Raw genomic sequence first — 21,424 nt, forward strand, 5'->3', positions numbered from 1 at the left:
CATTTTTTGATATAAATATTCATTTGTATTTTCTGATATAAAAAAATCGAGTTTTTGATATCAGAAAATAAGACCTACATAAAATTACTATCAACTAAATAATGGTCCCTGTGACGCAACTTTTGTAATTTGTAAGAAATTGTGTTTCAACCCTGTAGATGCCTGTTAAGAATAATAAAGTACGCCACATTTTAAACCTGATTTCATTCTGGCAAGTTTGTCCACATATACAATGATTAGCACTGCTTTCTTTGCGACTCGCTGTGAATAATGAATGGAATTCCTTAAAATGATGGCGTCGCATAATATAAAGGAATTATACCAGCGTACTGTTAGCACTTTCAATACATTAGACCAGAATCATCAAGAACATTGAATATTTTTTTACATTTAATAAATATTCAAATATAAAACATCAAATATTAAAATGCAATTCTACGAAAGCCTAGTGAGGTCAAATATGAATGTTAAAAAAAATAATAAAATGTCGTTATAACGAGATAAAAGTCGTTATAACGAGATAAAAAGTCGTTATAACGAGTTAAAAAGTCGTTATAACGAGATAAAAAGTCGTTATTACGACTTTTTAAAGTCGTTATAACGAGATAAAAAGTCGTATTAACGAGATAAAAAGTCGTTATTACGACTTTTTTAAGTCGTTTTAACGAGATAAAAAGTCGTTATAACGAGATAAAAGGTCGTTATAACGAGATAAAAAGTCGTTATTACGACTTTTTTAAGTCGTTATTACGAGATAAAAAGTCGTTATAACGAGATAAAAAGTCGTTATAACGAGATAAAAAGTCATTATTACGAGATAAAAAGTCGTTATAACGAGATAAAATGTCGTTATAACGAGATAAAAAGTCGTTATTACGACTTTTAAAAGTCGTTATAACGAGTTTAAAAGTCGTTATAACGAGTTTAAAAGTCGTTATAACGAGATCGATACTTTATAAAGAGGATAAAATACACAAATTGTCATATTATATACAAAAAAAGTCGTTATTACGACTTTTTAACTCGTTATTACGACTTTTCAAAGTCGTAATAACGACTTTTAATCTTGTTATAACGACATTTTATCTCGTTATAACGACTTTTTATCTCGTTATAACGACTTAAAAAAGTCGTAATAACGACTTTTTATCTCGTTATAACGACATTTTATCTCGTTATAACGACTTTTTATCTCGTTATAACGACTTAAAAAAAGTCGTAATAACGACTTTTTATCTCGTTAATACGACTTTTTATCTCGTTATAACGATTTTAAAAAGTCGTAATAACGACTTTTTATCTCGTTATAACGACTTTTTATCTCGTAATAACGACTTTTTAACTCGTTATAACGACTTTTAAAAGTCGTAATAACGACTTTTTATCTCGTTAATACGACTTTTTATCTCGTTATAACGACTTAAAAAAGTCGTAATAACGACTTTTTATCTCGTTATAACGACTTTTTATCTCGTTATAACGACATTTTATCTCGTAATAACGACTTTTTATCTCGTTATAACGACTTTTTATCTCGTTATAACGACATTTTATTATTTTTTTTAACATTCATATTTGACCTCACTAGGCTTTCGTACAATTCGGACTCTGTAGTTCATCAAATTAATTTTGGGTCAAGGGAGTATTCATTAAATATGTGAAATTAATTCGCGATTTTATTTGAATTTCTGATGTCAGAAAATATAATTCTTGATATTTAAAAATCAGTTTGAATTTCTGATATCATGCAGAAAATGATTTTTTGATATAAAAAAATGGATCGTATTTTCTGATATCAAGAATTCGAATTTCTGATATCAAAAAATCATTTTCTGATATCAGAAATTGGAATTCTTGATATCAAAAAAATCTTTTTCTGATATAAGAAAATACCTCAAAAATATTTTTAAAAAACGGAGCCCCATACAACAGTGGTGTGCTGGAATTGTTAGTCAGAAGTAGAGTAAATATATTTATAATCAGAAATTAATTATAAAAAAAGTCTTTTTTTTTTTTTTTGCTTCTTTCTTTCTTTTTTTTTTATTTCCTCCCAATGGAGATTATTATAACATATTCATTGTTTTTGTACACCTACTAAAAAAAAAACCATGACAATTTTACATTTTAAACACACACGAATCAATTTCTGTATGAGTTGTTTTACACATTGATCATGTGACCTACAAAGGAAACTGTATTTTCTAATTTGAGGGATGTCGAAATTGATCGGAACAGTTGCTGTGAGTTATTTGCTATAAAGATTTAACTAAATACAGTTAGGGCATGAAACATTAGCTACAAAAAAATTAATTGTGTGTATTTTATCTGAAGTAATATTCGGAAACTTTCACGGCATCACGGTTTTTAGTTTATTGTTTATGTAACGTTTAATTTTATGTTGTGATGCAACTCAACCTATGATCTCCCAGTTCTTATCTATGATGTACATGTATATAAAATTGATAAACTGATTGCAGACTTGTAGCCAGAAAAACTCAAATGGATACTGGACCAGATGATCAGAGACATAAATAACATAAATGTTATTTTTGTCTCTTAGATGATGAAATTATTATATCTGAACTTAATCAGTATAATTAACAGTGATTAATAAATAACGATTTATTAAGAAAAATATATGGATAGGAGGGTGAAGAAAGAGAATATTTGATCCTGTTTTGAGGAATTGATTTACCTTAAATTGTGATATTTTATATATCATGAACAATTAAATTTGCTTGAAACAATTACATCAGATTTACAGGGCGCTCTTTTGATCTCAGATCGTTATATATATAATGTTTTACGGTGTGACCGTTGGGGCGAGCGCAGAAAAAACTAAACATTTCTCATCATTGTTAATCTGCAACCCATGGACTTGGCCCAACCAGGAAACTTTGGCTTTAAATACAAAGCTGTTTGAGTTTTTTAATGTAAATACAATCGTGATTTATCATTTCTTTACTCTTTGATAATGATCATATTAAATTCAGTAAACAATAAATTGCGTATCTTTGTTATTTCTCATTTTCTTCCTTATTGTTATCTGTATTTTATTTATTTTCCTCTGACACATCAATTCTGTTTTAATTTTTTTTAATCTGTGTACGCTATATCTGTATTTTAGACATGTGCCCTCCCATTTTTTTAGTGTGTGATATCCAATATTATTTAAAGGTTTGGCAACATATGCAGCTAACAAATACATGTACATATTTTAACTGTTTATTTTTTTTCTTTTTTGTTTTATTTATTTATTACAAAATGACGTGGCTGCACTAATTCTAATCATAATCAAACTTTTTTGTCACCTACCTAACGTATGCATATATGATTAGATCAATATGACAGTAAATTAAGCATTGCAGTCGCATGTATATTTAGTAAGCAAAAAAAAATCAAAACAAAACTAATCAGCCGAAGAGTTGCCGTTAACATTGAGTACTTACTACAAGTTACACCCAGCACAGATGCTTGATCCACCTCTAAATGTGTTGCGTGAGATCACTGTGACTTCATACTTAACTTTCTTTTGCACTCGTAAATTGTCGGATAAATTCGGGGAAGGAAATGACGTCATATGTCAGCAAAAGTTGATAGGTACAATTTTGTTTGTAAGCATATATATGTTGTTAATACTTTAGTGGTTTTAAAGGAATTTTTTTTATTGTTAAATGAAATAAATGTATTCGATTTAGAGGTAAGAAATTTCCTTAGAAACGCTTCCTGTGCCACCATGTTTCTATGCACCGCAGAGGATCACTGGGATAGTAGAACGTTTTCACGCGGGTCCACAAAATTTTCTTTGAACAATGTGCAGATTTCAACTCGAATTTCCTCCGTTCGTACACGTTGTCTATGGAGCTCGCTACGCGAGCGACGCTTTGCGCCGCCTCGCTGCGCTAGCTATAAAGCACTGAATAAAATCAACAACAGTAATACACTACGCATCTTTAAAGTGTTGGATTTAAGATATAGATACTAAGCCAGTAAACTGACTACATAGAGCACTAAAAATGGCTAATGACAAACAATTTATTTTGTCAAATTTTCGGGACCATCAGTTTTTTCTTCAAGACAAAAGAAAAAAATACAAAAAATAAAAACAAGGAAAACAAAATCTAGAACTACAATTAACACTACTGAAGAAACTATAAAAAGAACAACAGCTATGTTTTAAACAGTTTTGAATCACATTGTTTGAGAAGGTGTTAACGATCCGGTCGATCGCTCTAAAGTAAGAGAAAAAAAAAGTTACGAAACTAAGAAATTTTTAAGATAGTTTTTAACAAATAAAAGGTAGTAAAGGAAAGTAATAACTTGGACGTCTATTTTTTAATGCAGTGTAAACAGTTAAAGCTCCGCGTGGCATTAATTAGAAAGCACTGCAAGTAACATGAAGATTCTACATAATTAAGTGAAATCACAGAAAATTGGCTAGAAATGCTTTCACTACGAACATGAGTCAGAAATGTTTATAAAAGAAAACGCTGTAAGTAAGGTAAAAAATTCTATTTAATTCAGTAAAATCACAGAAAATTGGCTGAAAATGACAAATGTTAAACAAAATTAAGTTTTACCATAAAACACAACATTTGGGGTTTGCTTAGAGCGATAATTACAGGTAATCCTTGATCATTGATATATAAGATATATACAAAATGTATATCAAAACGGGGTGAAACCACTAGGCGTGAACATCACGGTGTGAACATGTGATCAAAGCGAAACCACCCGTTACCTTTTATATTCCACATCTATTATCTGACCTACTTTATGCAATACATAGGCATAGACATATGAAATTAAGGAAAAAGAAAAATATTTTCTTTCAACACATTTGTTTTTCTGTTTATCAGGGGCCTTTAGTGCCATACTGGGAGCTAGTCCGGGACAGGGTGAATGAGTCCTGCGAGGGAGTGGAGCCATGGAAGATTATCGTCTACTCTTGCGGAACTACTCTTTTGGTTCTAACTGCCAGAGATATTTTCTTTTCAGACGAGGACAGTGAGTGAAATATTTCCATTTGCTTAAACTTACATTTTCAAATTCCTCATTGGAACTTTGTGATTAAGTCAATTATTTAGTCACTTTCTCATGTGGGTTTTCTTGGTAGCAATCATTACAGTGTTATAAATTCAAAACCAACGATTTTTAAATAGAAAAAAGGAAAGATAATTTGTATTGTAAAAGTGCTGTGATTGAAAAAAAATATTATTAGTGATGATCAGTGTTGAGTATTGTGACAAACAAAGCCATATAAAGGTGGTCGTAATTTATTATGCAAGATAAACAATGGCAGCTAGGATACATGTACCAGTAGTAACATAAATGTCAAACCACATGGTAGGTGAAATGTTGACATGTTTTGGTCAGAACACAGTTATAAAGTAATGTTTGCCTTGATAAACCATTTGAAAACAATGGAATTACTAACTGGTAGAACAAAAGGTGTCAGACTGCCAGTGTTATTAATTTAAAGGGGCATGGTCACGATTTTGGTCAAATTTAATTTTTCTGCTTTTATTATCTAAATGCTTTGGAAATGCATTTCTAATGATCAAATGAAATTTGGGTGCGGGTCGATGAGTTTTAAACAAGATACAGGGCTCACAATTCTTGGTCATGTAAAAAAGGCTTGTGCCCTGTTTTTGTTTACATAGGTTCAATATATGTACCAGTAAAAAATCTTTTTCAAGATGATTTGTCTATCTTCTTATTCATTTTAAGCATAAATAAACAAATCCTAACAATTAACACATTTATTTTAGGTCAAAAACTGGAATTTCCACTTTAACATTCAAAATGTAAACAAACGCTTTGTTTATAAGTGAAGAATTGTAAGCTCTGTAATTCGCTTATAACTCAACAAATGGCACTCAAATTTTGGTTGCCTATTAAAAACGCCTTACTGAAGCATTGTAAACATTAAAATCGAAAAAAAAAATTTTGACCAAAATCGTGACCATGCCCCTTTAAATAAAAATTATACTCTTTGAAGAAAAGCCAGAGGAAAGTTCAAGGTGTTTAAATTTTCCCTAGATATCATTCTATGAACATGCAGATATTTGAAATTAAAAAAAAATATATTTTGTAATGTGGAAATACTGTGATTAAATAAATAGATAAAAACGACTCTCTTTAAAGAAAAGTCAGAGAGTTCAGGTGTGTACTTTCCCTAGATATCCTTCTATGAAAATGTACAAATCAAATAGGAAATGTTATATACATGCTAGCTTCCACAGAATTTACAGCATATTTAATTTAAGTGTTTAATTAACCAATATAAAACATAAAATTATTCAGTAACTAATTTTGTCACCTCTTTCCTGTTTTAAGCTTTCACCAACAGAACAAAGAAAGAATTTTTTCGATTGATGAAAAAAATTCCCTTTGTCAAAAAAAGAATAGCAGAGGAGAAGAAAAAGATATTGAAGGACATGGAGCATTCAATGAATGCTGATGTTGATGGATATGTCACTCAATTACCGGCTGAGGGACTGAAAATGGTGTTTATCTTAATTTACTTCTTGAAAAAAACAACATATCATTTCAGAAAGATATAATTACCATATTAGTTCAGCTGATATTACATATGTATCAAAATACAATGTAACACAAATTGATATCATCTATTTCCAGGAAACCCTCATGGAAGAATTGAAAAGATACCAAAGTTTAGGTATGCTATATCATTTGGCTTTTTATATTCTAGGTCTAACTTTTCAGATTTACCAATATGTGAACAACGGATTGTTCTGTTTAGAGTTCCAGAAATAGTACATGCATTATTCACATCAAAGAAGGAAAAGATAAAAAAATAAACATGCATAAATACCGGTATGTTTAGGAAAATAATAAGGTTTAAAGGGAATAGTTTATAGATAATGAAATGATATGAATCACATAATTATATATAATTTCAGGATACATGTATTTTATTGTTGCATAGCAAAATGCATGTAACATTGTACCAATATTTGGTTTTTGATTTTTTTTTCCAGCCAAAGTGAACTGGAGTGATGGCACCATATCAGGAACTGTGTACAGTGGGGACCCAGAACTCACCCACCTCATGGAAAAGGTAAGGAATTATGTTTTTAAATCAAAGACTATTAAAGATATAATGGTAAACTGACAAGTGAATACTCGTTGAATTGTTCTCTTCCTTACATTAATTTGGTTAAAATTGTTTAACATTTGAATACCTTTATAAATCAGGTTTATGGGATGTTTGCATGGACCAATCCTCTTCACTCTGATGTTTTCCCTGACATAAGAAAAATGGAGGCAGAAGTCGTCAGAATGTGCTGCACCATTTTCAATGGTGACAAAGAATCCTGTGGAACAGTAAGCTCATTCTAAAAATTATCTAAAAATAAAAATTAGGTGAAGCAAGAGGATTAAATGGAGTATTTATGGACTGTTATTTGCTTGATTTCAGATGACCTCTGGTGGAACAGAGAGTATTTTGATGGCATGTTTCACGTATCGAAATATAGCAAGGGAGAGGGGAATTAAGATACCAGAAATGTATGTGTGGATTTTCTTAGAATCTGTAGATTGCTTTTTCTTTTATTTCAAAATCACATGAATGTAAGGAATTGTGAAACAAATGTATTTTGTAGAATTGTGCCAATTACTGCTCATGCTGCATTTGACAAGGTGAGAGGACAATTTTCTGTGAATTTGATAATGCCAGTACATGTATTTAAGGAATGAATAAACCTTTGTTAAATGTGACTCAAACTAGAAATTAAAAGAGTATTTTAAGAATTGTATTTGAAATATTTTTCATACTAGTACAAAATGCTGTAAAAGCATAAATACATGTGCATGTTTTTGTTTGGAACTATCTCGTTATTATTAATGACTGTACCTACTCACAGAACATACGGTGTATATACATACCACATACACTGTACATGTTCATATTTCTCCTAAAATAAAGTTATTGGTGCCTATTCATTTCACCGACTTAGGTACTAGTAAACTTCAGAATCAAATTCTCACACACTAACATTTCTTTTTCAAAAATTTACCCACCACCACAATTACTGATTTTTTAGTGCACCTTGCAATTGTACGTAAATTGTATAACCAACAGGCAGCTGCATACTTCCACATGAAGATTACTCACATTCCAATCAACGAAGAGACCAGGAAAGTGGACATCAATGCCATGAGAAGAGCAATAAACAAAAATACTTGTGTGGTAAGTTGATCTCATTCTGGAACATTCATTGTTCACCATATTGATTTACTCAAAGCCGCCAATGCCTTATGCTCCTCAAATATGAAAGCGTACTTTTTAATTTTGTAGCTGGTTGGATCTGCTCCACAATTTCCACATGGCATTATTGATGATATTCAGGCCATATCTGAGGTAACAAATTCTGAATCATTGAATGCATTGTAGATTGTATATGTATAATTTTCTGATGGTTGATTTATAGACATGTCCATCAATTGGTTTATTCAAACATAATTTGTCCATAAATATAAATGATCAATTCGAATTAAGGTTAATATTCTAAAATGTGTAAATTTGAGATTACATTTTTTAACTATGGAGGGAATGTAGGACTAAAAGTCATCCAATGAGTGGAGGAGAGTGTTATAACAATCTGATTGTGTGGACTGGTACACATGTACTTAGCTGGTACATCTAAGACTGTTTTTTTTCCTCCAACGGAATTAAAAATGTATTTATTATGTGCATTTAAAGCTTGGACTGAAGTATGACATTCCTGTCCATGTTGACTGTTGTTTGGGGGGATTCCTGTATCCATTCATGGAGAAGGCTGGCTTCAGTGTCCCTGTTGTGGACTTCAGGGTCCCTGGGGTTACAAGCATCTCAGCGGACACTCACAAGGTAAAGTAGCAGCAAGGATTGGGATTTGAGAAAATTATTTACCAGTAGACAGAGCTGATAAAACTGCATCCCATATATTTTTATTGCCCAGTAAATGATATTTTGTTTAACAAAAGATAAATGAAGGTGGGGTTGATAAACCTGCATCCCATGTGTTTTCATTACCCTGTAAATGATATTTTGTCTTACTCAAAAGATTGATGTTTTAGTGTTTAGGTATATAAATCTGAAAAATCTGATAGTGTAAATAGAGCTTAATTTTTTTTTTTGAATTGCATGTAAATGCTCTCTCACATATTTCTACTCATCACATATCTTCATTATTGATAACATTTAATTGTAAATAGTTTTTGATAAACGTGAAAAAAAATTATAATGGAAAAAAATATTGAATTGATTTGATTTCTACCGGTATTCTTCTGGAGAATGTGATCTAAGACATTATTATAATTTATAGTCTCTTTAAAGTGATTATTTTGAAAATGAATGAATCTTATGTAAATAAGCTACATAAAGATGACTCCCATTTTACCATGGTCCGTGGGTATTATTCTCTTGATATTACACATTTCATTTCATGTTCAATTTAAAGTTGTTTGTACTCACATTGATGAATGCTAAGTCTTAATTTAATTTTTTCCTAAATATATCATTTCTCCCCTCCCCTCTCTCTTTGCTCAGAGTCAAAACTGCAATTTTTCAATGCAACAATCAGATTGGACTTCTAATTTTTATTAATGACTGATAATCATTTATTTCAGTACGCCTTTGCTCCAAAAGGATCATCAGTGATTTTGTACAGGAAGGATGACTACAGAAAGTTCCAGTTCTTTGTGCAGCCAGACTGGCCTGGTGGTATCTATGCAACAGCAGCCATAGGAGGTAAACAATCCCTTGAAGGAAGAAACAAGTAGGAAATAAAGATCCCTTGTACTCTATATGAACAGCACATGTAGATACATCATACCTGTTTCTTATCCTTGGAACCCCAGAGCTAGGTGTAGTCTGTAGTTTTCTATATAAGTGCATGATTCTCAGTCTGCTACTGAGAAAGTGAAACTCTTTTGTTTTAGAGGAATGAAATTAAAGATTGTGTCATAAAAACACAATTGCCATGGCAGTTGATGTTAGACTAGATCAGATCTCCAAAGATAAATTGAACATACTAACTTTGTATTGTATGAAATACCTGGTACTTATATTTTTCAGAAAGTTTTATTGATAGATTAATACATCTACTATAGAAACACATTTAACTACATGTATTTAGGGTGGACCTGAAGTTTTATCTTTAACAGATAAAATATTTAGATTACTTCATTTACATGCACTTAAAGTTGATTGATAATGACAACATTGCATAATTTTTTGAATGATTTATTAAACATTCCTTTAGATAACAGAAAGTTAATCAGCAGTGAAAACAATACAGATTATTGAAATGAATATGAGATAATCTCTTTTAATTGATTGAATAGCATTGTCTCACAGTGGAGGACTTAACTAGGTACAGGTTAATTAATGTAAGATAGTCAGCATCAGTAAGAGTTATCTAAGCTAGCAACTTCCTCTTCCTGTCTACCATCTGGCCAGGAAAGCAACACAAAGGAAAAATTTTGATTCATCTCAATCCTTCCACATCACCAACCCGGCATGCCTCCGAAACGAAGCAGAACTCTGTAGAGGGGGGGCATGATCTCCCCGGCTAGGGGCAGGGGCTATAAAAAGCCTCGCCATCTCCAAAGGCAAAAAAAGCCCGGCTATACCGAGCCTCAGGCTGAGGCCAGCCACCAGGATGCCCCCCTACCCCAACAACAGCCACCACCAGATGTGAGTGACCACGAGAGCGGAACTGAGGACTTTGGGCTCCCCAATATGGGTAATTTTGAGAACTCGAGCTTTTCTTTGGATTTCAATCTTTCTGACTTCACTCCAGTTCCCGAAATTAGTTGTTTCGACAATGTAGGGCAGCATGTGCCCTTAAAATTAAAACAAAAAATTTGGGAGGGACAGTTTATTGATTTAAGTTTATTATTAAAATCGGCCAAAGAAATTAACAACAGTTTGGGGGGTCAAGGAGAGATAAAAATTAGAGAAGGGAAATTCTGCATTGTCAAGGCAAATGTTGGCCCTTACCTCACAATAGACAAATGGACTGATGCTTTCATGATATTCATGAGCGTAATGTTAGAACAAGTGAAAAGCTGTCAATGTGACAGCAAACCGGGTTTTCTTTTATGTAAACTGTATCCATAATCCATGTCAACCCTTATCCAGTGAAATGGAGTACCCTACATGTATATGCAACATTTTGCCAAAAAATGACTAAGTTCAAAAGCTGGTATTTTTTCGATAAATTATTGGAAATCAAAATCCTAGCAATATGCACACCTCTGATATATGTACAATTGATCTGCAAAAGAACAACTTCCTATCTTGAGAATTGTAGGAGGAGTTATCCGTACAATGAGGGTACCCTATATGCAACATTTTGCCAAAAAATGACTAAGTTCAAAAGCTGGTATTTTTTCGATAAATTATCGGAAATCAAAATCCTAGCAATATGCACACCTCTGATATATGTACAATTGATCTGCAAAAGAACAATTTCCTATCTTGAGAACTGTAGGAGGAGTTATCCGTACAATGAGGGTACCCTATATGCAATATTTTGCCAAAAAATGACTAAGTTCAAAAGCTGGTATTTTTTCGATAAATTATCAGAAATCAAAATCCTAGCAATATGCACACCTCTGATATATGTACAATTGATCTGCAAAAGAACAACTTCCTATCTTGAGAACTGTAGGAGGAGTTATCCGTACAATGAGGGTACCCTATATGCAACATTTTGCCAAAAAATGACTAAGTTCAAAAGCTGGTATTTTTTCGATTAATTATCAGAAATCAAAATCCTAGCAATATGCACACCTCTAATATATGTACAATTGATCTGCAAAAGAACAACTTCCTATCTTGAAAACTGTAGGAGGAGTTATCCGTACAATGAGGGTACCCTTTTGGCAGCCGCCCGCCCGCCCGCCCATCCGCCCGCCCGCCCGCCATTTTCACCATTTTAATAACCGGATTTTTCCGTTGGAAAACCCGGTTAAAAATTCAGAACCAGGGCACAGGAGATGCTAAAATACATGCGCGATATCAGACTAGCTGCAGCTAGATCGCAAGGTTGGTTTAAGTACGATGAACAGTATCGTCTTCGTAAAGCCAGCCAACCCGAATCATCTTGGGGCGTAATCAATCACGAATTTTGGCTTTTATATGTGACAGGTCAGGCTGGTTCCGAAAGTAAAGCTCAGGTCAACAATGCTAAGCAATTTTCAGGGGAGAACAGCACATCTACTGCAATTCAGTATTGCTATCATTTTAATCAAGGTAAAAGGTGCAATTTTTTCCCCAGATGCAGATTCAAGCACATCTGTAGAAGATGCGGAGGCAAACACCCAGCTTCCAACTGTTTCAACAACAAGTCAGCTTTATAAGTTGGGCAAGACCCCTATTAAATTAGACAGAATTATTTATCATACCCGAAACTACTCAGATTATCATTTTCTAACGCAAGGCTTTATGCACGGTTTCAAACTACAATATTTTGGCCCTAGATTACCTAGGTTTTCAAAAAATCTACCAAGTTTGGGCAAACAGTATTCAGTAGCAGAGCAAAAGATTGACAGGGAAATTTCACTGGGGAGAGTGGCAGGCCCCTTTAAGCAACCACCTTTTCCAACACTTCAGGTTTCTCCACTAGGTCTGGTGCCCAAAAAGGACGGTGACTATCGTCTTATTCACCACTTATCTTATCCAGAAGCTGCTTCTATTAATTTTTTTATTGACTCTGAACAGAGCTCTGTGACTTATTCAACTATAGATGATGCTGCTGCCATGATCGCCAGATTAGGAAGTGGGGCATATCTTGCAAAGTCAGACATCAAATCAGCCTTTCGGCTAATACCAGTTAGCAGCACTGATTTTGATCTGTTAGGTTTTTTCTTTAACAACGCTTACTATTATGACAAAATGCTGCCATTTGGTTGTAAGATTAGTTGTGCAATCTGGGACAGATTTGCTAGCTTTCTTCATTGGCTTACACATGTTCATGCACAAAATCGGTCGATTCTACACTATCTAGATGATTTTCTTTTTTGTGGCCACGATTTTAATTCAAGCAAGAAAATCTTGGACACCTTTCTGTTGCTGTGCAGTGACCTTGGGGTCCCAATTGCAAACGAAAAAACAGTTCAACCAACCCAAGTGCTCATTTTTTTTAGGCATTGAAATTCATACTGTAGAAATGATCATGAAATTGCCGATAGAAAAAATTCATGAAATCAGACTAAGGATCACCGAGGTCATGAAATTAAAGAAGGCAACTCTCAAACAACTTCAATCATTACTAGGGCTTTTGAACTTTGCATGTAGAGTCATAGCTCCAGGTAGGGCTTTTTGTCGACGCCTAACTGATGCAACCATTGGTCTCAATAAACCGCATCACCACACACGAGTGACTGCGGAAATGATAGCTGACCTACAAGTTTGGCTCACATTTCTCCAGTCTTTCAATGGTATTTCAGTCATTACAGAGGGCACATGGGTCAATAACGACACATTACAGCTCTTTACCGACAGTGCAGGGGGAGAAGCGGGGGGATTTGGCATATTTTTCGCAGGCAAGTGGGCATATGCCCATTGGCCAAGTTGTTGGTTTGCTCAGGGCATAACTCGTGATATGACCTTCTTAGAGCTCTTTCCAGTGCAGGTAGCTCTTGAGCTGTGGAAACAGCGCTTTGCCAACTCAAAAATTTTGTTCTACATTGATAACATGGCAGTTGTGCAGGTTATAAACACCACAACATCAAAATCACCTAGGGTCATGAAAATTGTAAGGAAACTGGTTCTCACATGTCTCAAATACAATATTTTATTAAAAGCAAAACACATACCATCCAAGTTAAATTCTATCGCGGATTGTCTCTCTCGTTCACAGTGGGGCAAATTCCGGCAGCTAGCACCAACAGCAGACCCATGGCCAACACCACTCCCCAAGAACATTTGGGAAATTTAAGAACTGAAGCCAACAGGCTCATCCAGGGCTCAATTTCAACAAACACGCATAAAGCCTATCAAGGAGCTTTGACCAATTTCAAAAATTTTTTGAACAGTTGTGGGTTAGCATTGGTTTTTCCCATTCCTATTGATCACTTACTTAATTTTATTGCCCATTTGTCCATTTCAGGTACAGCGTACAGAACAGCTGCTCTGTACATTAGTGCTTTATCTTATATTCACAAATTAAGAGGCATCCAAGATAACACCCAATCCTTTATTGTTAAAAAAGCCTTGCAGGGTCTCCATAAAAAGCGAGGTGTGACAACAGATCCGCGAATTCCTTTAACTTTATCCATTTTACAAAGGGTCATGTTAGCATTGCCATCTATTTGCAGATCCCCCTATGAGAGTGTTTTATTCTCCACTATTTTTTCCATCACATATCACGGTTTGCTTAGGGTTAGCGAGGTCTTGGCCATCCATAGGGCACACATCTCAGTTGAGGGAAACAATGTCAGTATTTTAATTCCAAGGTCAAAAACAGATCAGATGGGAAATGCAACCACGTTGCACATATCTAGACAACCCAATGCTGACACATGCCCAGTACGTTGGGTACTTAAATTTTTTCGACTACGCCCTGACAGCGGCTCTCTTTTACTGTTTACTCATATGGATGACAAAGCCATAACAAGATACCAATTTAATTGCATGCTGCAAAAGACTCTCCAATTTAATGGCATTCAGGGACATTTTAGACCACATAGCTTTAGAATAGGCAGAGCTACAGATCTTGCAAAACAAGGGGTTTCAGAATCAGAAATTAAAGCTTTAGGCAGATGGGAATCGAGGGCCTTTCAAAATTATATTAGATTGTAAATTCATTGTTAATTAATGGAATACAGGCTAATTCTGCCAAAAGTATTCCAGATTTCAAAACAGTCTGGATAGTTGGAACTTCAATACCATATTGGGCTGGGGAGGAAGCAGTGAAGAGACCAGGTGGAAAGAACCTTAACCTGGGCGTGGACATCACCTGGAAAGGAATAAGGGGACTACACTGGAAAGACCTGGACAAACTTATTTCTGATGAGATTAAAAACCAACCACACCCGGATGTATTGGTCATTCATGCGGGATCCAATGATCTTACAGCAGCTGGCAATACAGCACTGCGATTTTCGCATGAAATTCAATGTAGTTTGTATCGCTATAATGTAATGCTTCCAAAAACATTACTTATTTGGTCAACAATGCTTCCCCGTCTCTACTGGCATGGGGCCCCATTAGGCAAGGGTGGGGCTAAGATTGATTCAAAACGGCGCAAGGTAAACAAGGCCATTAGAAAATTTATTACATCTGAAGTAAATGGGGCTTGCATTGTTCATGACAAAAACATTAATGTTCACCAAACTAGTTTGTTTAGATACGATGGAACCCATTTATCAGAAAGGGGAAACAAGGCTTATTTAAACAATATTCAAGGGGGCTTAGAATTCATTTTCAGGGGAAAGGGGAAGATTTTTGGATAATTAGTTGTTTTTATAGTACAGTACACTTGCTTATATATTAGAACGTAGGATCTTAGTAACACACATTTTAAAAGGGGGCAAATTTAGTGGGGAACATCATATCGATGTTAGTGGCGGGGTCAAGGGAGACATAACCTCTGCACTAGCTTAACCTGGTTGTCTCTGCTCATCTGCATAAAGCATGAGGGGGTCTCATGGCGGTGTGTTAACATGGAAGTTAAATGCCATTGAGCAAATGTGTGTAATGTGTTCCTAAACTGCTTGGGGTCTGCAGCATTTCAGTGCTCAGACCCCCTCTACCTCTATAAAAAGGAGGAGAGGCTACAAGCTGGTGGTGTTAAAAAGTTAAACCAGGTAGCAAGCCAGAGGCAGGGTGTAAAAGCTGTGCAGCTTGTATGCCTAGCCACCATGCGTGTCAGGCATGGGGTTTCATGGCACTCGCATAAGCGAGGCCACTAGCTTGCCCATTTTGTTAAGGTATCCTAGTTGTCTCCCTTGACTCCTGCAAAATTTGCGGCCATTTCAATCCAACTATTATGTATATGTTTTTTTATGGTTGTTTCAGTAATAAATATCTAAACATACTATTGGTGTTATTAATTACTATTGGCTGGAAGTCAATCAGGAAGGAAAAATGGCAATGGCAAAGAATGTAGTTGGCTGCAATATTCAATTAATCCTTTTTGACAGGCAGTCGACCAGGGGCCATCATAGCAGTATGCTGGGGAACTTTGATGTACTTTGGAGAGAAGGGCTATGTCGAGACCACCAAGAAGATAATATCTACAGCTAGATACATTAAAAAAGAGTGGGTTCTATTTTTGCCAACTATAACTCTGTTGCATATTTAAAAAACTTGTTTGAAAAGGGGATAGAATGTGATATTTTGAAAGCATCTTTTAGTAGTCTTGCTTATCAAATTGAATTTTACATATTAGGTAGAATAAATGTTTCTTTGAAATGTAGCAGACTACCAGTATTTATTGCAGTAATTGATTTACAACAATACCTGACAGAACAGGTTATTTGTTTTAACTTTCAGTCAGTGTACACTGGTGTAATGATAACACTGTTTGATTGAATGTCTTTGGACAGGTTGAAGAAGATCCCAGGAATACATGTCTATGGAGATCCTTTAATGTCTGTGGTAGGCTTTGGACCAGCAGAAGGATTCAAGTACAACATCTTCACTTTCTCTGATATGATTGCAAAAAGAGGCTGGAACCTCAATCCACTGCAGTTCCCTTCAAGGTTGGTGTTTTTATTTTGTCTTTAGATTGAGTTACATGTTAAGATTATTTTCTCATACATGTACCTCAGATTTTGTCATAAGTTGAACTGTAAAAAAAAAGTTATCCTACTTAAAATGTTTTACATAAGGTATTTTAGGATGATACGATGATTTGGCTCTTGTTTTATACCTGTTCCATTCATTCACACACTTGATGGGTAAATTTAAATTGGATATCTGGTAATTTTAACAAAATTAGCATTGGAGGAAATCAGTGCCACAAGATGGAAGTCAAAAATAGATAATTTTACTTAATATACAGTATTGTGAAACAGTTTATGATTGGAAATTACAAGCTTTAAGAGGATACCATGGTTTAACTACTACATGGAATATTTACTGGTACAATTACGGTGTCAGCAATACAAAGATTTATGAGTCTATTAATTGGGAATTTGTTTTCCAGCATTCATCTTTGTGTGACTCTCCTCCACACTAAAGAAGGTGTAGCTGACCAATTCATAAGGGATGCCAGAGAATGTCTGGAGGAATTGCTGAATTCCCCTGATGCTGAGGCTGGTGGAATGGTAAGAACTGTTATTGTCAATAAGCAACAGAACTTACTATACTTGATATAAATATTCAAAACATTCAAATATCATAACTCATAAGTAGGTAATTGACCTAGATTTTTTAAAAGTGAACACTTCCATCAAAGGTTAAAAACATACAATAGATGGTTTATCATTATCATCAGTGGATTTTTGTGTAATGTGAGTAAACATCATCCTTAAAGACTGATATAAACCTAGTGGTTAGTTAAACTATATTTGGCTGCCTAGGTCACAGTTTGTTCAAGTTTCTCATGTGAGGGATATGGTCTATTTTTATTGTGTCATTAATGCAATGATTTATTCTTTCAATGCAACCAATATTTTTGTTTATTCACTTCTAGGCTGCAATGTATGGGACCTCTCAGAGCATTCCTGACCGCTCTATGGTGGCAGAACTGGCTGGATGCTTTGTGAGTGCCCTCTACACCACAAACAAAAGTACGGAGACCAATGGCAGTGTCCCAAAACAATAGAATGAAATACTCTGACGGAACTCCAGGGGGTGCATTATAACTGTTCACAAGGCCGTGAGAACTTTAAATTAGAGGCTTTACATTGAGTGTGTGGAGGGGTAGTTAGCAGGAACATGACACAATGGTTTTAGTTATCCATGTGCTTTCTCGTTTTAAATCAACTAGTAATATATTCGTTAGTATTTATATTATGCACAAACAATGCAATATTGAGTGCTAAAACCAGACTGTACTTTTACGAAGAAATTAACGAATGTATAAAACATTTTAAACTGTGATATTCTCATTAGGCAATGTTTATGGAAACATTAATGTAACAATTGATCTCCTAAACATAAAATTGACTTACAAGTTATCTCGTCTTTATCAAAATAATTTTCTATATGAATTTTGAGACAACAATTTACTCAAAATGTAAATTTTTCCTACTTGACATTATAATCAATAATGTTTATTTACTTTATTTAGAGTTTTTATCAATTTTTGGAAATTGATTTGGATAAAATGTAAATGTTCTAATGTCAATTTCCAATGTTTATGGAAACATTAATGTAACAATTGATCTCCTAAACATGAAATTGACTTACAAGTTATCTCGTCTTTATCAAAATAATTTTCTATATGAATTTTGAGACAACAATTTACTCAAAATGTTAATTTTTCCCCCTTTTTTTGGAAAATTATGAACATTTGTCATTATAATCAATTATGTTTATTTACTTTATTTAGAGTTTTTATCAATTTTTGGAAATGGATTTGGATAAAATGTAAATGTTCTAATGTCAATTTCCAATGTTTATGGAAACATTAATGTAACAATTGATCTCCTAAACATAAAATTGACTTACAAGTTATCTCGTCTTTATCAAAATAATTTTCTATATGAATTTTGAGACAACAATTTACTCAAAATGTAAATTTTTCCTACTTGACATTATAATCAATAATGTTTATTTACTTTATTTAGAGTTTTTATCAATTTTTGGAAATTGATTTGGATAAAATGTAAATGTTCTAATGTCAATTTCCAATGTTTATGGAAACATTAATGTAACAATTGATCTCCTAAACATGAAATTGACTTACAAGTTATCTCGTCTTTATCAAAATAATTTTCTATATGAATTTTGAGACAACAATTTACTCAAAATGTTAATTTTTCCCCCTTTTTTTGGAAAATTATGAACATTTGTCATTATAATCAATTATGTTTATTTACTTTATTTAGAGTTTTTATCAATTTTTGGAAATTGATTTGGATAAAATGTAAATGTTCTAATGTCAATTTCCAATGTTTATGGAAACATTAATGTAACAATTGATCTCCTAAACATAAAATTGACTTACAAGTTATCTCGTCTTTATCAAAATAATTTTCTATATGAATTTTGAGACAACAATTTACTCAAAATGTAAATTTTTCCTACTTGACATTATAATCAATAATGTTTATTTACTTTATTTAGAGTTTTTATCAATTTTTGGAAATTGATTTGGATAAAATGTAAATGTTCTAATGTCAATTTCCAATGTTTATGGAAACATTAATGTAACAATTGATCTCCTAAACATGAAATTGACTTACAAGTTATCTCGTCTTTATCAAAATAATTTTCTATATGAATTTTGAGACAACAATTTACTCAAAATGTTAATTTTTCCCCCTTTTTTTGGAAAATTATGAACATTTGTCATTATAATCAATTATGTTTATTTACTTTATTTAGAGTTTTTATCAATTTTTGGAAATTGATTTGGATAAAATGTAAATGTTCTAATGTCAATTTCCAATATTTATGGAAACATTAATGTAACAATTGATCTCCTAAACATAAAATTGACTTACAAGTTATCTCGTCTTTATCAAAATAATTTTCTATATGAATTTTGAGACAACAATTTACTCAAAATGTAAATTTTTCCTACTTGACATTATAATCAATAATGTTTATTTACTTTATTTAGAGTTTTTATCAATTTTTGGAAATTGATTTGGATAAAATGTAAATGTTCTAATGTCAATTTCCAATGTTTATGGAAACATTAATGTAACAATTGATCTCCTAAACATGAAATTGACTTACAAGTTATCTCGTCTTTATCAAAATAATTTTCTATATGAATTTTGAGACAACAATTTACTCAAAATGTTAATTTTTCCCCCTTTTTTTGGAAAATTATGAACATTTGTCATTATAATCAATTATGTTTATTTACTTTATTTAGAGTTTTTATCAATTTTTGGAAATTGATTTGGATAAAATGTAAATGTTCTAATGTCAATTTCCAATGTTTATGGAAACATTAATGTAACAATTGATCTCCTAAACATAAAATTGACTTACAAGTTATCTCGTCTTTATCAAAATAATTTTCTATATGAATTTTGAGACAACAATTTACTCAAAATGTAAATTTTTCCTACTTGACATTATAATCAATAATGTTTATTTACTTTATTTAGAGTTTTTATCAATTTTTGGAAATTGATTTGGATAAAATGTAAATGTTCTAATGTCAATTTCCAATGTTTATGGAAACATTAATGTAACAATTGATCTCCTAAACATGAAATTGACTTACAAGTTATCTCGTCTTTATCAAAATAATTTTCTATATGAATTTTGAGACAACAATTTACTCAAAATGTTAATTTTTCCCCCTTTTTTTGGAAAATTATGAACATTTGTCATTATAATCAATTATGTTTATTTACTTTATTTAGAGTTTTTATCAATTTTTGGAAATGGATTTGGATAAAATGTAAATGTTCTAATGTCAATTTCCAATGTTTATGGAAACATTAATGTAACAATTGATCTCCTAAACATAAAATTGACTTACAAGTTATCTCGTCTTTATCAAAATAATTTTCTATATGAATTTTGAGACAACAATTTACTCAAAATGTAAATTTTTCCTACTTGACATTATAATCAATAATGTTTATTTACTTTATTTAGAGTTTTTATCAATTTTTGGAAATTGATTTGGATAAAATGTAAATGTTCTAATGTCAATTTCCAATGTTTATGGAAACATTAATGTAACAATTGATCTCCTAAACATGAAATTGACTTACAAGTTATCTCGTCTTTATCAAAATAATTTTCTATATGAATTTTGAGACAACAATTTACTCAAAATGTTAATTTTTCCCCCTTTTTTTGGAAAATTATGAACATTTGTCATTATAATCAATTATGTTTATTTACTTTTTTTAGAGTTTTTATCAATTTTTGGAAATGGATTTGGATAAAATGTAAATGTTCTAATGTCAATTTCCAATGTTTATGGAAACATTAATGTAACAATTGATCTCCTAAACATAAAATTGACTTACAAGTTATCTCGTCTTTATCAAAATAATTTTCTATATGAATTTTGAGACAACAATTTACTCAAAATGTTAATTTTTCCCCCTTTTTTTGGAAAATTATGAACATTTGTCATTATAATCAATTATGTTTATTTACTTTATTTAGAGTTTTTATCAATTTTTGGAAATTGATTTGGATAAAATGTAAATGTTCTAATGTCAATTTCCAATGTTTATGGAAACATTAATGTAACAATTGATCTCCTAAACATAAAATTGACTTACAAGTTATCTCGTCTTTATCAAAATAATTTTC

The 21,424-nt window shown here is 32.6% G+C and overlaps 2 protein-coding genes across 2 annotated transcripts; both read left to right on the forward strand.

Annotated features, from left to right (window-relative positions):
• The first annotated feature begins 2,157 nt into the window (after positions 1 to 2,157).
• LOC105338792 (sphingosine-1-phosphate lyase 1) lies at positions 2,158 to 19,463 on the forward strand. The gene is made up of 16 exons (XM_034456754.2): positions 2,158 to 2,240; positions 4,860 to 5,007; positions 6,340 to 6,509; positions 6,643 to 6,682; positions 7,005 to 7,084; positions 7,222 to 7,350; positions 7,445 to 7,533; positions 7,629 to 7,665; positions 8,108 to 8,215; positions 8,324 to 8,386; positions 8,729 to 8,875; positions 9,637 to 9,757; positions 16,162 to 16,279; positions 16,567 to 16,722; positions 17,169 to 17,289; positions 17,658 to 19,463. The coding sequence occupies exons 1-16, from the start codon at positions 2,214 to 2,216 to the stop codon at positions 17,787 to 17,789; spliced, it is 1,686 nt and encodes a 561-aa protein (XP_034312645.2). The 5' UTR covers positions 2,158 to 2,213; the 3' UTR covers positions 17,790 to 19,463.
• Positions 10,319 to 16,143, forward strand: LOC117684457 (integrase/recombinase xerD homolog). The gene is made up of 2 exons (XM_034456755.2): positions 10,319 to 10,754; positions 13,878 to 16,143. Exons 1-2 carry the CDS (start codon positions 10,568 to 10,570, stop codon positions 14,816 to 14,818), a joined length of 1,128 nt encoding a protein of 375 aa, XP_034312646.1. The 5' UTR covers positions 10,319 to 10,567; the 3' UTR covers positions 14,819 to 16,143.
• Positions 19,464 to 21,424: the final 1,961 nt, after the last annotated feature.

The sequence above is a fragment of the Magallana gigas genome, chromosome 7 (assembly GCF_963853765.1).
Source record: "Magallana gigas chromosome 7, xbMagGiga1.1, whole genome shotgun sequence".
In the NCBI taxonomy this organism is placed as follows: Eukaryota; Metazoa; Mollusca; class Bivalvia; order Ostreida; family Ostreidae; genus Magallana; species Magallana gigas.

Bases quoted from the DNA above. Each gene is read 5' to 3' on its own strand.
- LOC117684457 (XM_034456755.2), top strand. From the start codon at position 10,568: ATGATCTCCCCGGCTAGGGGCAGGGGCTATAAAAAGCCTCGCCATCTC. The intron at 10,755-13,877 runs GTAATTTTGAGA...TCTCGTTCACAG, and splicing joins CTTTGGGCTCCCCAATATGG to TGGGGCAAATTCCGGCAGCT.
- LOC105338792 (XM_034456754.2), top strand. From the start codon at position 2,214: ATGTCGAAATTGATCGGAACAGTTGCT. The intron at 9,758-16,161 runs GTAAACAATCCC...CCTTTTTGACAG, and splicing joins TGCAACAGCAGCCATAGGAG to GCAGTCGACCAGGGGCCATC. The intron at 17,290-17,657 runs GTAAGAACTGTT...ATTCACTTCTAG, and splicing joins ATGCTGAGGCTGGTGGAATG to GCTGCAATGTATGGGACCTC.